The sequence below is a fragment of the Crinia signifera genome, chromosome 1 (genome assembly GCF_055691185.1).
Source record: "Crinia signifera chromosome 1, ASM5569118v1, whole genome shotgun sequence".
Lineage (NCBI taxonomy): Eukaryota > Metazoa > Chordata > Amphibia > Anura > Myobatrachidae > Crinia > Crinia signifera.
This window is the reverse complement of record NC_139217.1, coordinates 155,219,250-155,235,350: the sequence shown is the minus strand read 5'-3', so window position 1 is coordinate 155,235,350 and position 16,101 is coordinate 155,219,250. Positions and strand designations below refer to the sequence as shown.

The 16,101-nt window shown below is 43.9% G+C and overlaps 1 protein-coding gene across 2 annotated transcripts in view; it reads right to left on the bottom strand.

Moving 5' to 3' along the window:
• Window positions 1–3,937: 3,937 nt before the first annotated feature.
• SMU1 (SMU1 DNA replication regulator and spliceosomal factor) overlaps window positions 3,938–16,101 on the bottom strand; it is a 51,232-nt gene continuing 39,068 nt past the window's right edge. For both annotated transcript variants that reach the window (XM_083174908.1, XM_083174905.1), the window contains exons 7-12: window positions 15,429–15,545; window positions 15,220–15,347; window positions 8,136–8,262; window positions 6,230–6,397; window positions 5,186–5,338; window positions 3,938–4,131 (exon numbers count right to left, since the gene is read on the bottom strand). In XM_083174908.1, the coding sequence (XP_083031034.1) occupies window positions 4,033–4,131; window positions 5,186–5,338; window positions 6,230–6,397; window positions 8,136–8,262; window positions 15,220–15,347; window positions 15,429–15,545 (792 nt within the window). In that variant the 3' untranslated portion in view covers window positions 3,938–4,032. The remainder of the gene's footprint in view (window positions 4,132–5,185; window positions 5,339–6,229; window positions 6,398–8,135; window positions 8,263–15,219; window positions 15,348–15,428; window positions 15,546–16,101) is intronic.

Here is a 16,101-nt window from a genome sequence, read left to right as displayed (position 1 = left end):
CGGGAGGGGGGGGTCGGTAAACAATGTTGAAAGGTAGTATAAGTAGTGGAATTGTTTAGAATTAAAGTAGGGAGATACTGGTTTTTTGATGAAAAATGTTGTATATGGATTGTGAAAATGTATCTTATTTATACCTGTACAAGGTTTACCGTTTTTATCAGGCACTGGGTGCAAAATGAAAAACAAATAAAATAAAAACTTTATTAAAAAAAAAAAGAAAGCAATACATGAGTGGCTCAATTAACTGCAAAGAAGGCAATATACCCACACAGATATAGTGAATACCAAATGAGACTCCCTCTGCTCATACATATTTGTTAGCATGTATATGGTCATATAATAGCAGACAGCACACATATTAAGGGGGAAATGTAATTGGATGACAGATTTGGTAACAAATCTCCAGGGTTTTTTTAAACAGCAATCATTTACACTTCAAAATCAAACTGGTTTTGCAGTGTAAATGATTGCCTGGAGATTTTCTTACCAAATCTCTCATCCTACAAAATTTAACCCTTACTGTCTACAAATCTAACACATGCGCGTTTACAATATATTTGGAAGTGATATTGAACAAGATCTACAGAGTTTAAATATCCAGATATATATCGATACGTGCTATCTAACACACTCTCTTGCTCTCTATAGATAGATGGATGATAAAGAAAACAGAATATGTAAATGCCCAGCAGTAAGGATAACAAAAGATGAAGGCAGTCAGAAAAAGGCATCTTAAAGTATAATAAAACATAAAACTTTAATCCGGCCAGCTCTCAATCTCTTGGAAAAGCCAAGTTAACTCAACACAGCATTAAGGGCCCTACACACATAGCGATGTGTGCAGGGCTACCTAGCTATGCTAGGTCGGGCTGTGCTGCGCCGCTATCACATAGCACACAGCTGACAGCCCCCACACAGAGCGAGCTGTCAGCTCTGTGTGCTAAGCGAGCAGACAGCGCCAGTGTTCTCCGGTGGAAGAACCCTGCCGATGCCGAGATTGATGGACACTGTCCATCAATCTCGGCCAGCGATAAAGACGCGCACTGCTGCCGATATAGCCCTCACACATACACCGATGTGAGGGCATTTGCTAAGCGACTTTGCCAAACTAAGCAAAATCGCTTAGAAAATGCCTTAATATCGGCATGTGTGTAGGCCGTATAAGAGGACTGAACTTTATAACACAAATATGGTGGCAGCAGAATGACCAACACAATAGAGAATAAAACAAATATAGCAAAGAAAACAATATACATAAATGCACGGTAATAAGAAAAGTAACACAAAAAAGAACCCAGGGAAGGCATCCAAAATTCTAATAGCACATGATACACTAATCTTGCCAGCTCTCGCTCCCTCAAGAATGCAAAGTTACCTCAGTAATCTCATCCCCAGTCAATCGAGGAGAAAACGGAAAACATTGCAACATTACAGACCAGGATGTTATCAGTTCCCTCAGTAGTAGAAGAGGGATCTTTAGACAGATTGCATCATCAGCAAAGCATTCAGGTACAGAACAGCAGATAGACTCAAATTTAGGCAGGACCATGGAAAAGTACATGTCCAGATGGCATATGGTCACTAAGTCGACGACTGACTGTCAACATGCCTGGACATTAGATCAACACAAGCATTCGGTCCACATGGGGAAGGTTGACACGGGGCTCTTCACCTTTTTTTTGTGCCGACAGGTGGTACTCACTAGGGCATGGTGGGAGAGTAAAATTGTGTGCAAAGCGAGCCATGCGGTGCACTTTTTTTAGTGCCCATGTCAACTGTGTCGACATGTGGGACCAAAAAAATAAAACCCCATGTTGACGTTTTGACTGTCAACCTTCCTAATGTACCTGTCAATCTAACCCATGTTGACCTTCATGCATGTCAACCTAATGCTTGTAGGCCTAATGTCTGTTTATCCAATGAGCCATACCCTTCCAGTTTATGAACCGCTACAGTGGTAGTAAGAGCTGCAGGTGTAATAGATATAGGCAGGCCACCCTCAGCAACTTCTGTACACCGCCCAGGGGTGCAGGTGGAAGACATGGTACCAGACTGAATTTCATCAATCTTTTTACAAAGCCTGTTGGTAGTAGAGACAAAAAAACCGCTCACAGGATTTGTTGAACAAAGGACTCCATTTTCCTATACAAAGCACACTAAACAGGAATCTAAAGTCAACAAGAAAGCAGACCTTCAGCAGTAGGATGGGCACGAAGAGAGATGGTGGCATCTAGCACACTGCCAAATGCATAGAGTACCCAGTAGCAGTTTACTGTGCGAATACATTGTGCTTCAGGAGATGAGGAACCTCGGGAATGTAAAAATAATATTATTCAGAAGGATCAGGTAACCTGACTGCGTATAGGGTTTCAAGCAAATAATGGAGGGTGTCTGGCAAGTTGCAAAGTCTGACCAGCAGTAAGGAATATCTTGTGTCACAAATAATGTTTTCCACTCAGTGAAATACGCAGGTTGTCCAGTCATATGCAAAGTGATTTGGTAAGATCAGAGGCCGTGTGGTGGATATGGATGCAGCTAAGGCAGGGGTTCCCAAACTTTTTTGAATCACGGCACCCTAGCCTATCAGAATTTTTTCGCGGCACCCCTAGGCCCAAAAACAATGAATTAGATTGGGTTTATATGGGTCAGTTATGTTCTAATGGGCAGGATTTAATTCTGTTTGTACACATTTTATGATTGGCAGCCTCCAGCACTGGTTTTGCCCATAAATAATTAACCATAAATAAATTGAATTGGTCCTGGGGCACCCCTGCATGTGTCCCGAGGCACCCCAGGGAGCCTAGGCGCACAGTTTGGGAACCACTGAGCTAAGGGATAGAATTGCATAGATGGGATTATTTATTTTGCTTGTTGTATTCCTCCCCAGTAATTCATGTGTCTGTTAATGGTCATATTTGTGACTTATTCCATTAGCTGTAGGAATCCAATAGGCTTGCAGGGTACACTCTGTCCCTGATGTTTGCTGTATTAGAATTGGAGACACTGAGGGGGAAATTTACTAAGATGTGTATTCTACTTCACATGTGATGTTGCTATGGGCAACCAGTCAGATCCTGTCTACTATCTTCTAGAGTAGAGGTGGGCAACAAGCTGCCCTCCAGATGTTGATGAACTACACATCCCAGCATGCCTTGCCTTAGTTTTGCCATTTGGCCAAGGTGAAACTGATGCAAGGCATGCTGGGATGTTTAGTTCATTAACATCTGGAGGGCCGTTGGTTGCCCATCCCTGTTCTAGAGGGTGCTAAATAAATAAGTTGATTCTGATTGGTTGCCGATAGCAACATCCCATGTGAAGTAGAATACACATCAATAAAATTTCTCCCTGAGGATGTTGTGGGACTACAGTATATGCGGATAACATGCCTCTCTTCCTAGACGCTTCCACTGGCTCCTTGGTGTCACTACTATATATTGTAAATGATTCTGGTGTCTTTTTTCCAGATTGCTCATAAATTATTCCCCCATTTCAGGCCTATTACCTACTATAAGCCCTTTGCAATAGACTCTTAGGGGGAAATTTACTATTTACTAAGATGGGAGTTCTTTTTCACATGGGATGTTGCTATGGGCAACCAATCAAAATCGACTTATTTAGCACCTTCTAGAAGATAATATATAGTATCTGATTGGTTGTCCATAGCAATTTCCCATCTGAACTAGAACTCCCATCTTCGTAAATTCCCCCATAGATTTAAATATTTGGGGGGTTTGTGTAATTCTGCAGACTTTGAACTATGTCACTCAAAATATAGATCCTGTGAAAGTTCAGTTTATAAGGAAAGCTCATGCCTGGAACAAACTGTCTCGATCAGTCTTGGGTGGCATTCATTTATTTAAGATTTAACTAAAATAACTGTAAAATAACTGCAGTGGAATATTGTTTTCATGTAAAAGTAGACATAAAATAACTAATATATGGACAAACAAAACAAACAATTTATTCATAGTACACTCATCAACACATGTTCCCACTGCTGTAAAAAAAGGGGAGGGGAGATGTATTTTTCTGCTAAGGTTTCCAAAGCTTCAGAAGGCCATCTTCACTGTAGGTGCCAATCAGATTCTGATGCGGGTGATGGGCAATGCCAATAACATCTTTTTCATGTACCTGGATGAATAGACATAGTATGAGTTTTACTAGAGCTTAGGAACTGAACGGAATACATGGAAACAGTTTAGATTTTAATTATCTCCAAGTACAGATGCTTGCAGCTAATGTAAGATATAAACTTGGTCACATGACAATTTACTCAAGCATGGGTCTTCAAACTGTGGCCCTCCAGATGTTGTGAAACTACAAATCCCAGCATGCCTTGCCACAGTTTTAACACTCCCTTATAGCAAAACTGTGGCAATGCATGCTGGGATTTGTAGTTTCACAACATCTGAAGGGCCACAGTTTGAAGACCTATGATTTACTTTATGAAAAAGGACAATGTAAAACTACAGGGCAACATCAGGTTTTAAACAACTTATTTGCCTATTGTCCCTTGGAAGTAGCTTAATCTCCCAAACTGTTCTCCTCCTCTGTAGTAGTTACTCAAACAATCCCTACTGTGCATTACTGCACAAAGCAATCACCAGCTAGGACAGTGCTGCTTTGGTAGCCAGGCTGCAGTACTACTCTGATAAGGCCGCAGTATAGGCAGCCACATCCAGCTATCATACTGCCTTCATGCCCATACACAATAGACGACACTGGCATCAATATTGTTCAGAAAGGGCTTGCTGAACAATATGGTGCCCTCTCGCGCATCCAAGCATGTTCAGATGGGGGAGGTCATCGTTAACCCCCCCCCCCCCCCAGCTGTTGGCCCCCTTGTGTGGCAACATCAGTGTCGGTGGGGATCATTGTAGTGTGTATGGGGCTTTATCCCTGCAGTGCTACAGTCTTGTTTCCTGTACTCTAGGGACCAGCAGATAAGCAGACATGTTACCCTGCTGCAGGATGCAGAAAAGTAGGCAGCTAAGAAACCCATAAAACTTAACAGAGGTGTAGTAGCAAGACCTACATTTTAAACAGTTTATGACATGGCCAAGAAAACACTACATATCTACTAACACATGAGTATTAGAAAAATTCAGAGAAGGTAATATTTAATTAGGATAGAGACAAGTACAAAGCATGGCATAAGGTATGAAAGAAACTGGTCATCACTCACAGTTAAGGTTCGCTCCAGCTTGCCAGTAACTGTGCTGAAACAGTAAAGCACAAAATCTTCTCCAACGCAGTAGATCCACTCTCCCCTGGGTGATAAGGTACAGCACACAAAGTCTCCACCTTCTCTCTTACCAGAGCTGAAGCTTCTTACAATCTGATGGCGAGAAAAAGATCAAATTACTCCATTCAGCTGTACTGTATACAGTATACCATATCTGTAAATTAAACGAGAAAATAAAACTGGCAGCTGGGAAAATGTACTCTCGCTGGATTCCTGTGCATACACGTGTTTGCCATTATCTAATAACAAAACTGAGCTTTCATGATCAACTTGGTCAGTGGCGTAACAATAGCCCCGCAGACCACGCAGTGTCGGGGAGGCGCTTAGAAAGTGTGGGTGCCGGGGGTCTGTGGGGATATTATTACCCGCTGCCACCTGCCGTGACCTCACGCTGCCGCATCAGTGCGGTCCCATCCCAGCTCTCCTGGCTCTGAGTCCAGGAGAGCCGCCCGGAACGGGACCACAGACAGACAAGACCAGCAGCGGACGCAGGAGGGGTAAGGCGAAGGGGGAGGGGTAAGGTGAAGGGGGAGGGGGGGTCGGAGAACAGAGCGCTAACTGACTTTTTTTTGGGGGGGAGGGGGGGGGGGGGGAGCTGCCAACATTTTTGGCAGAAAAAAAATAATAAGTACGCCAGTGAACTTGGTGTATTAATGTAATGCACAGATTCAAATATTTGTATGTCTTTTTGGAAAAATGGATTCTTCATGAAATGTTTTTACCCCCTATACCAGTGATTATGTGCTGTAAAATTTAGAAGTATACTATCGGCAATTGTGGGGCAGAGTAGGACATCCAATGATAATTAAGCAAGAAAAAAAAAATTATTGCATCACCGACTACCAAAGTCTCTGGGTACCTTTGTACATGTTACATCTGCCCCACCTGCACATGGTTTTGTCCATTAGAGAGAGAATTTGCTTTTGCAAGTGAACCAGAATCAGGGCCTGAATACAGAAGACACGGTGTGGGAAATGGGGTTACCTGTCCTTGCATGTTCATGATGACAACGGTGTTTGATCGGTTACACACAACAAAGTGCTCTGGATTCTTCGGCAGGAGAACAACACTATTGACTGTGATGTCCGTGCCAGCGGAGCTGCCAAGTGATTTGAATGTATTGGCACACTCTGTGGTCTTCATATTCCAAACCTTGTTATTTTATAAACGGATAAAATAAAACAAGTGTTATTACATGTGGTCATGGTAAATGCTTTACTAAGCTGCGTGGCAATGGCCTATGCACACCACTACAATGTTTTGTAGTTTCAGTGTAGATTTTTAAAACACTGTTTACACATAAGTTTAATTAGTTTTAATTTAAGAAGTGTAATTTTTTACAGGAGGTTAGCTGGGTGTTCGTATCCTAATAATGTAATACAGTGGTTCCCAAACTTTTTTGAATGATGGCCCCCCTTTTTTGAGAAATGTAAAAAAGAAAATGTTATTTATATGTAGTCCTTAGATTCAATTACATGGTGAGGGACAGGCTTTGCTTAGGTTTGTCCATATATTTTATGACTGACAGCTACCAGGACATTGACCATAAATAGCTAATTGAATTGGCCGTCCTGGCAAGTGTCCATAGGCACCTGTGGGTACCATGGCACACAAACTGGGAATCATGGATGTAATGTATAAAACCATACTGTGTGTGTTTGCCAAATCCCTTAAAAACGCCTGACAGTACTAGGCCTTTAAAACCTATGTACATGGGTGGAAGCCAGAAAATGGGTAGTTCTAGAAGTAAAATATTCAGAAGGGATTGACATTATTGGTGAGATACTGTATAAAGTCAATAGGGGCATTGCCCTTATCACTATTGGCCTACCTAGGAAGTAAGGCACCCATAATTGGGGATGACACAGAACTGCAGGCCGTATCCAGAGTTGTACAATTATGTAATTGCAATGTTCTAGGCTACGGAATTGCTAATGTTAGCAAGTGAAGCTGTTGCCCAGGAATGAAAGATGCCCGTCAAAATTATCGCAACTCATTCACTATTACAAGCCCATTCGCAGACTACACACAATGGTGGGTACTATCTATTGCTTGGCTAGGTCTATGGCTTTGCAGTCTGGCAGTAGCAGCAGCAATGTAGGCACCATATATTTCTCTGTACACATGATCACAGCTACCAGCATATACTTGCCCCAACAAACATCCATAACACACCAGGGTTTTTGCCACCACTATCCATTAACTCTCCTAAATGATCACTTCCTATCACTCTGCAATGACCACCCCACTGCAGGCAGACTCACAAAAGCACCTTCATACACGTTCAGTGCAAATGCACACAAACATCACCTTATCATAGAACTCTGAATTAGGCCCTATGGACAGTTGTTAATGCGGGTCAGGAAACTAAACTGGGCGGTGACATGGTGGCCACGTTATCATAAATAACTGATCTCATGCACCAAAGCAGTAGTAAGAACTCCACTAACTACACACTAAATGGAATACACCTTGGGAAATCCAATAATGTAAATGACTTATGGGCTTAGAGCATAGTGCCAAGCAGATGCTGCAAAGGCAAATAACCCCCTGGCTTTGTATATGGGTTATGGTGGGAGATATCTGTACAGCATTACCATTGTCAGGCACAAGCGCTATACACAGCTCAGCAGCAAATAAAGAAAACATACTAAATGTAGTTATGAAGAATAAAGGCAGAATTTATCATTACAACCACAAGATATTTAGGCAGCAATCAACATAAACACAGTATCGATTAAATATCAATTGTAACAAACACACATAAACTAAGGACCAGCACCTGCCAGGCCTACAATTAGCCCCCGTAAGTAACCACAGTATTAATCTGCAATGAAATGGGCAAGGATATGCCTGAAGAATGGCACATGTACCACAATGATTTCCATACCTTAACTGTGCCATCAGATGAGGCACTAATAATGTAGTGACCATCCTGTGTGAAAGTTGCCTCATTCACGAATGACGAATGTCCCCTGAACTCTTTCAGAGTTTTACCAGATTTTAGGCCATGGATTCTGTAACAAAGTTGCAAAATATATCAACTTAATTTGGCATAATCACATAAATAGGTTTTGTTCTCTAAGCATTAATACAGTTGAATCTCGTTTGTGCCATCTGAGGCAGTTCACCCACCAAAAACATACTGAAGTCTGGCACCCTCCCCTCGCCATGCCACTCACAGCTTAGTAGGGTAGGTCCTTGGTAACTCTGCCCATTTCCATGTCAAGCTTCCTCTGGGCTGTGGTGGCAGATGTTCTGCAATGGGATCTGCTGCTCCCGCCCCAGGCACTTTGGGGGGATGCTCTCTCATAACTATGTACCTGCTGGATCCATTGGCCCTGCAGATGGTGTGGGGTACCCTCCAGAGTAAGGCTGTCTACTGGATGTCTAAAAATTTAGCAGCTGATTGCACATGCTCAGAGACTGAAGAGGGGACTGTAGGATGGGGAGAGGAGAGGAGCAACCCCCCCCCCCCTCATAACTGGGGCTGAGGAATTTCATGGAGTTTTCCTCATTGGTGATCCATTTGGGAATCGCAGAAAAAATACCTGAAGGGTAGCTCAAAAGAACAAAACCACTGATGCTTTTCGTTTTGCATCCATAAACTGAAGGGAAGGTATTCTTTCAGGATGTGGAAAACTAACTTATGTACATCCTCCTGTTGCCTAATTGGTCCAAGACCAGTCTAAGGAAAGCTGCTGTAATAATGAAAATATACTTTCCCACACTCCAGCTCTTCTGATCCCTCTCTTTAAGGACAGTGCCTCAGCAATGGCAATGGAGGTATTTTGGTAACATTTTTCCAAGAATCAGTCAGGAGGAAAATAACTGGCTATCGGTCAGGACTAGGAAAAAGCAAGGATTATACTCACGATAATACCTTTTCTTCGGAATACTTCATGGCAGCCATTACATTGGGTTTATCCCCTTCTCTCTCCCAATTAGACAGGTAGTTTTTTCCCCTAGGACCCAGCTCCTCCTCTTCCTCTTGCTATATAACCGAGCACCTCCCCTTAGACCATAGTCTTTTGAATGTCTCCGACCCGATCCTAGGGAAAAAACAGAAACAGGGAGGGCTAAAAAAATATGGGCTGCCATGAAGTATTCCGAAGAAAAGGTATTATCGTGAGTATAATCCTTGCTTTCTCCTTCATACTTCATGGCAGCCATTACATTGGGATGTACCAAAGCAGTAGGGCGGGATATACAATACCTCAAGCTAGCGCTTGTCTTAGGACCTCACTTCCGAAACGTGCTCCTGCCACATCCAGGGCATAATGCTTGGAGAACGTATGCAGAGATTTCCAAGTAGCAGCTTGACATATCTCACTGGCCGATACGTTCGCCTCTCTCGCCCAAGAAACCGCCATTGCCCGTGTCGAGTGTGCCTTGATACCCTCCGGGACTGGACGTCCTACTTTCTTGTAGGTAAAGGAAATTACTTCTTTAAGCCATCGTGAAATTGTCTGTTTCGCTGGAACGAATCCCTTCTTCGCACCTTGCGGAATCACAAACAAATTCTCTGTTTGCCTGAATGAAGCAGACCTATCCAAATAAATTTTAATGGCTCTGACCACATCTAATGAATGCAAATTCTCTTCTTTTTTATTTGAAGGATTGGGAAAAAAACAAGGTAAAATAATTTCCTGATTTAAATGAAAAAATGACACCACTTTTGGCAAAAAAGAATTCTTAGTCCTCAGGACTACTTTATCCGGGAATATCTTCAGATATTGCTCCTGAATGCACAGCGCCTGGAGCTCACTAACCCTTCTGGCGGAAGTGATTGCTACCAGAAACACCACTTTCCATGTCAAAAACTTAAGGCTTGTTCTGTCCAACGGCTCGAATGGAGCCTCCATAAGCCCATTTAGCACCAAGTTAAGATCCCATTGAGGAACCAAAGAACGGACTCTAGGTAGGATCCTCTTGATGGCCTGACAGAACCTTTTTACTAAAGTATGATCTGCCAGCTTTTGGTCTAATAGCACACTTAATGCCGAGACGTGCACTTTTAGGGTAGAAACTGCTAACCCTTTGTTGAAACCGTCACACAGAAACTGTAGCACATGAGAGATGGATGCATTTGGAAACTGAAATTTGCCTTTAGACCAATTAGCAAATATCCTCCAGACTCTGTAATAGATAGCCGACGAAACCTTTTTTCTCGCCTGGAGCAGTATCTCTATCACTTCTGGGGATAGGTGCTTCTCCCTTAGTTGCTGCCTCTCAATTTCCACGCCGTCAACGACAAGTTCTGCGGATCTTCGCATCTGATTGGCCCCTGAGACAGAAGGTCTGATGACACTGGCAGAAACAGAGGTCCGGCTACCGCCATGCTCTCTAGCATCGGAAACCAAGCCCTTCTGGCCCAATATGGAAGAACTATCAGCACCTGACATCTCTCCGATCTGATCTTCCATAACACTCTGTGGATGAGAGAAAATGGTGGGAACACATAGGCTAGGGAATAGCTCCACTCCTGAGATAGGGCGTCGACTCCGCACGACCCGCGTGCTGGGTATCGTGAGAAGAACCAAGGAACCTTCTTGTTGACCGATGTTGCCATTAGGTCGATCTCTGGCATGCCGAAGTTTTCCACTATGAGCTGGAAGACTGACTGCTTTAGTTCCCATTCGCCTGGAATTAATGTATTGCGACTCAAGAAGTCTGCTGCTTGATTTTCTTCTCCTGGAATGTGTAAGGCTGTAATAGACAGCAGATTTACTTCGGCCCAAGACATTATATTCTCTACTTCCTCCAACAACACCCGACTTCTTGTGCCTCCTTGACGGTTGATGTAAGAGACTGTCGTGACATTGTCTGAGAACACCCGCACATGTGACCCCTTTATGTCGTCCGCGAAGAATTTTATCGCTTGCCACACTGCCCTCAACTCTCTGTGGTTCGAGGACCAGTTTTTTTCTTGCATTGACCACCTTCCTTGGCACGATCTTCCTACCCCATGCGCCCCCCAGCCTGAGGCGCTGGCATCTGTAGTTATTACTACGAATGACGGACTTTGTAGGGACCATCTTCTTTCTCTTAACAGATCGTAGCTCCACCAATTCAAGGAGACCTTTACTGCGTTTGGGATCCTTATTGCTTGATCTAGTGGCGTATGATCTCGTGAGAACCTCAGGAGAAACCATTGCAGTGGCCTCATTCTCCATCTTGCCCAAGGCGTAACTTCTACTGCTGAAGCCATCATCCCGAGCAAACTCATTGCCGTTTTTAAGGGCACGCGGGGTTCGCTGTGAATAAGAGAAATCAGCTGCTGGACTTTTTCGCACCTTTTCTCTGAGAGCGCTATTTGGAAAGAGACGGTGTCTACCATGGTGCCTAGGAATTGAATCTTTCTTGACGGAGTGAGACGACTTTTTTCCCAGTTGATCATCCAACCGTGCCTTTGAAGAAACTCGATGGTGTAGTCTCTTGCTCGTACACTTTCTTCCTCGGACTGTGCTGCTATCAAGATGTCGTCTAGATATGCCCACACCATCACTTTTTGCCTTCTTAGGTTTTCTATTAATACCACCAGAACCTTCGTGAAGACCCGGGGTGATGAGGTTAGCCCGAATGGCAGGCATGTGAACTGGAAATGTCTTTCTTTTATGGCAAACCTTAGATACTTTCTGTCGGCTGGAAAGATGGGAATATGAAAGTACGCATCCTTCAGGTCGATTGCTACCAGATAATCGTCCTTCCTGATTCCCATCAAGATCGACTTGGTCGTTTCCATATGAAACTTCTTTTTTCTTAGCCGATCGTTCAGACCCCTCAAGTCGAGGATGGTTCTGAACCCGCCTGAGGCTTTGCTTATAACAAACAACCGGGAGTAATACCCCAGTCCTCTTTCTTTTAACGGAACTTCTTCGACTGCTTTTGTGTCGATCAGATCCTGCACGCTTAACTTCAACACCTCCTTTTCCGCTTCTGATAGGGGAAGATTGGAACTTAAAAACTTTGCCCATTTCGGCTTTAACAGAAATTCTAACCGGTATCCTTGAGATACTATCTCTAAGACCCATTTGTCCGAGACATTGTGCTCCCAGACGTGAGCAAATTCCAACAGTCTTCCTGCTACTGGAATCCGCTCCATAGCGCCCCTGGCGTCACTGCGTCTGGGCTGTACTAGAGCTTTCGCCTCTCTTTTTAATATACTGGCGAAAAAACGCTCGTGACGTACCTGATGTGTATTTGTCACGAAAAGGCCTACCTGGTCTGTAAGACCTGGCCTGTCTAAATGATTGCCTATTGGAGTAGGCATTAAATCTACCTCTCCTGTCCTGGGGTAACCTGACCGATTTACCCCCCGACATCCTCTGAATCATTTGGTCAAGCTTACTTCCAAAGAGAAAAGCCCCCTCATACGGAAGTGTGGCCAGTTTATTTTTGGAGTGTGAGTCCGCTGACCATGACTTCAGCCAGAGTGCCCTTCTGGCTACTACTCCTGAGGTCAAAGATTTGGCCGAAAAGTCCAGCATGTCCAGCGATGCCTCACATACATAATCTATGGCCATTTGTATCTGAGCCAGGCTTTTGCTCATATGATCTCGGGAGGTTTTATCCTGCATATCATCCTGCAGTGCCGCACACCATATGCGTAATGCTCGTGACAGAGAAGCTATGGCTACGCCTGCCTTCATGGACACAGAGGTAGATATATGCAAACGTTTCAGAGCACTCTCCATCCTCTTTTCCATAGGGTCCTTCAGGGAAGCACCGTCCTCTAACGGAATAGTCGTGCGGGTAGTGACCTCAGATACAGATGCATCAATTTTGGGCACATTGCTCCATTTCAGAAACTCCTCATCTTCTAAGGGAAACATTTTCTCAACCCTTTTAAAGGACCCCACACGTTTGTCCACATTATTCCACTCTTTTGTCAGTATGTCTTTGACTACCTTGTGGACAGGAAAGCATCTGCCTTTCCTTGACCTATCTTCAAAAAGAGTGTCCAACTCCGTTTTAACCGGCTGCTTGTAAATCAAGGTCTTATATAAGTTTTTTAACACCACTTCCACAAGACCTAAATCAAACAAACGCTCGTCTTCAGTCATTTCTCCAGATTCGGCCGTGGAACCACCTGTGCCGTCATCAGAACCGGCCCCTATTGATCCCACATCATCGTCCACATCCAAACTGGTCTGAGACCTAGACCTTTTATTGCCAGAGTATTCTTTTTTAGAGACAAAATTTTTCTCCATCCATTCCCTAAGTTCTGATATCTGGCTAGACACTGAAGCAGATTCCTTCTTCTGAAGACAACATTTGCATAATACATCCTCTCCAATAAACGACTTGTCACACTCAGGGCAAATCTTATCCAATCGCTTTTTAGCTGTCTTCTTTTTGGCCACAACAGGCACACTAAAACAGAAGAAAAAGACAACTAACTAACTGACTGACCAGCAACAAAGTACCATAACCAGTCCTCACTGAGGACTTACCTGGGCAGCGGTGTATTCACATTAGGAGAGGCTCCCTCCATACTGCAGCCGAGTCTCCACAGAGCAACCACGCAGACAAGAAGCAGCAGCGCCTGTCACACCGGCCAGGCGCTATATATACACTGTTCTTCCGCCCTGTGGAACGCACGCGACCCGCGCTGGAACGCAGGCCGCGTGCTGACGCGTCGCATATGCGTCACGTCCGCCCGCGCGTCTCACACGGGACGCCAAGCAAGGAAGCGCCGTACGCTTCCTGTCAGTGGAACGCACGCGGTCTGCCTATGCACCGCAGACCGCGCGCCGGGAGCTCGCTTCACTTCCCCTCCGGCGTCTGCTTCCTGGAACAGACGCCAGCCTGGGGGAGCATGCTGATGCCGCTCTCTCGTGCTCTGGACTCACCATACTTGCGCCATGGCTCCCGCACTTAAAGGCTTTAGGTGAGTCCCATACCTCCTTGATACCGGGTTACAGGCTCCGCCAACCCATGAGCACAGATCCATGCCGCCGGCTTCGGACCACATATATAGGGTAAGGCACCGCCACCCCTCGCTGCCAGGTCTTTTAGTCATGTCTCTACACTAATCTAACTACCTGTTTACAGATAGAGGAGACAGGAAAAAGACTATGGTCTAAGGGGAGGTGCTCGGTTATATAGCAAGAGGAAGAGGAGGAGCTGGGTCCTAGGGGAAAAAACTACCTGTCTAATTGGGAGAGAGAAGGGGATAAACCCAATGTAATGGCTGCCATGAAGTATGAAGGAGAAATATCCCCCATCCTGCATAATCTTCCAGATCTAAATTACCCCAACCCTCATTCTCTTCCACTAGAGAAGACCAAATCTGACAACCCCTAGGTCACATGCACAGAACCTAGGCGTTTGTTGTGGCCACTAGCTAACATTACTTCCCACAATACATTCAGTGGCCATTAATGCCATATACTTCTGCATGCCCAGTCTCAAGCATGGTGAGAGTGGGTGGAGCTAAAGCAGCAGATACTGGGATACCCCCTTTCCAGGCACATAGCACACCTGCTCAAATGAAAATAGTAAAATGAGAAAAAAAAACAATACTCATAAAGCTGCCACAGAAGCTTAAAGATAGCACATAAGAAAAACTGACAGTAGCGGCTCCTGTGGGCTGATGGGATGAAAAGCGGAGAGGTTCTAGCTCAAACAGAAATATCTTCATTTAAACCAATACACATAAAAAAATGCATCTGGTGACAAAGTGATTGCGAACTTAAGCCACAATGTCTCAATATGAAGACCACTAAAGGTCACTAAAGATTAATATGAGGGAACAAAGTGTCACACAATCGTATTATAATATTTTATAGTACTGGTTAGAAATGCTTTACCAATGAACATTATTTAACTAGCTATTCATATGCAGGGGTAAACACTCAGTCCATGTAATAAAAATCCTTATTCTCAGTGTGATTATTTTGAGAAAGAAGGTAGACATTTCTTTTAAAAGACTCTGGGGCCATGCACACCCAACAACAAGGTCATCTTACCTGATTGTCTGGTCAAAGGAAGCACTGAGTATTTGACTGCTGTCTTTGGAGAAACTAAGGCACGTGACACCTTTACTGTGTGCACGCTCAAATCGCCTCAAGCACTGTCCGCTCTGAATTTTCCACACCTGTGGGAGACGGAACAGGATTAAATCTTTATGTTTGAGGAATTCTACCAATGATAAATTCCCTCTTAATCCAATCCATACCTTTATTTTGCCATCTTGTGCCCCTGTAGCTAACATTTCAGTGTCCCTGCTAAAGCACATACATAGCACAGCATCATCCATCATCATGAAGTTATCTTGAGCCTGGTACTTCAAGTCCTACAAATCAATAAAAAGGTAAAGGAATAGCAAGATTGTTATTAAAAAATATAGCATTACTATTGTGCAATATATATTATATTTTACACACACACACACACACACACACATTATATCTATATACAGTATAAATATATCTATATCTCTCTCACAGGTTCAAAATAAAGATAGACTCTGCTCAGACATTGATTTGCATAGACTGCATGAGTGTATTCTAATGAGCACACAATTCTGTGAATAAGCAGCTCCACCATTGTGTCAGTGACCACAATATTACTCTGAAAGTGCTGAATCAGCAGTTAACCAAAGGGTTTGACGGCATACCATATCTGAATTGTGCAAGGAACATTTCCATTAAGGCATCAGCTCTTTTGCACAGCCACCGCCCTTCAGGGGCTTCCCCGGACTGTTCTTTCTAAAAGAGCACTGGCTTGCTCCTGCTCCACCAGACTGCTGCCACATCCTCGCACTGACTAATATTAGCCAATGCAAGGGGACTCAACACAGCCATCTAATATATTTCATAGACGTTTCTGAGAAGCAATTGATGCCATTT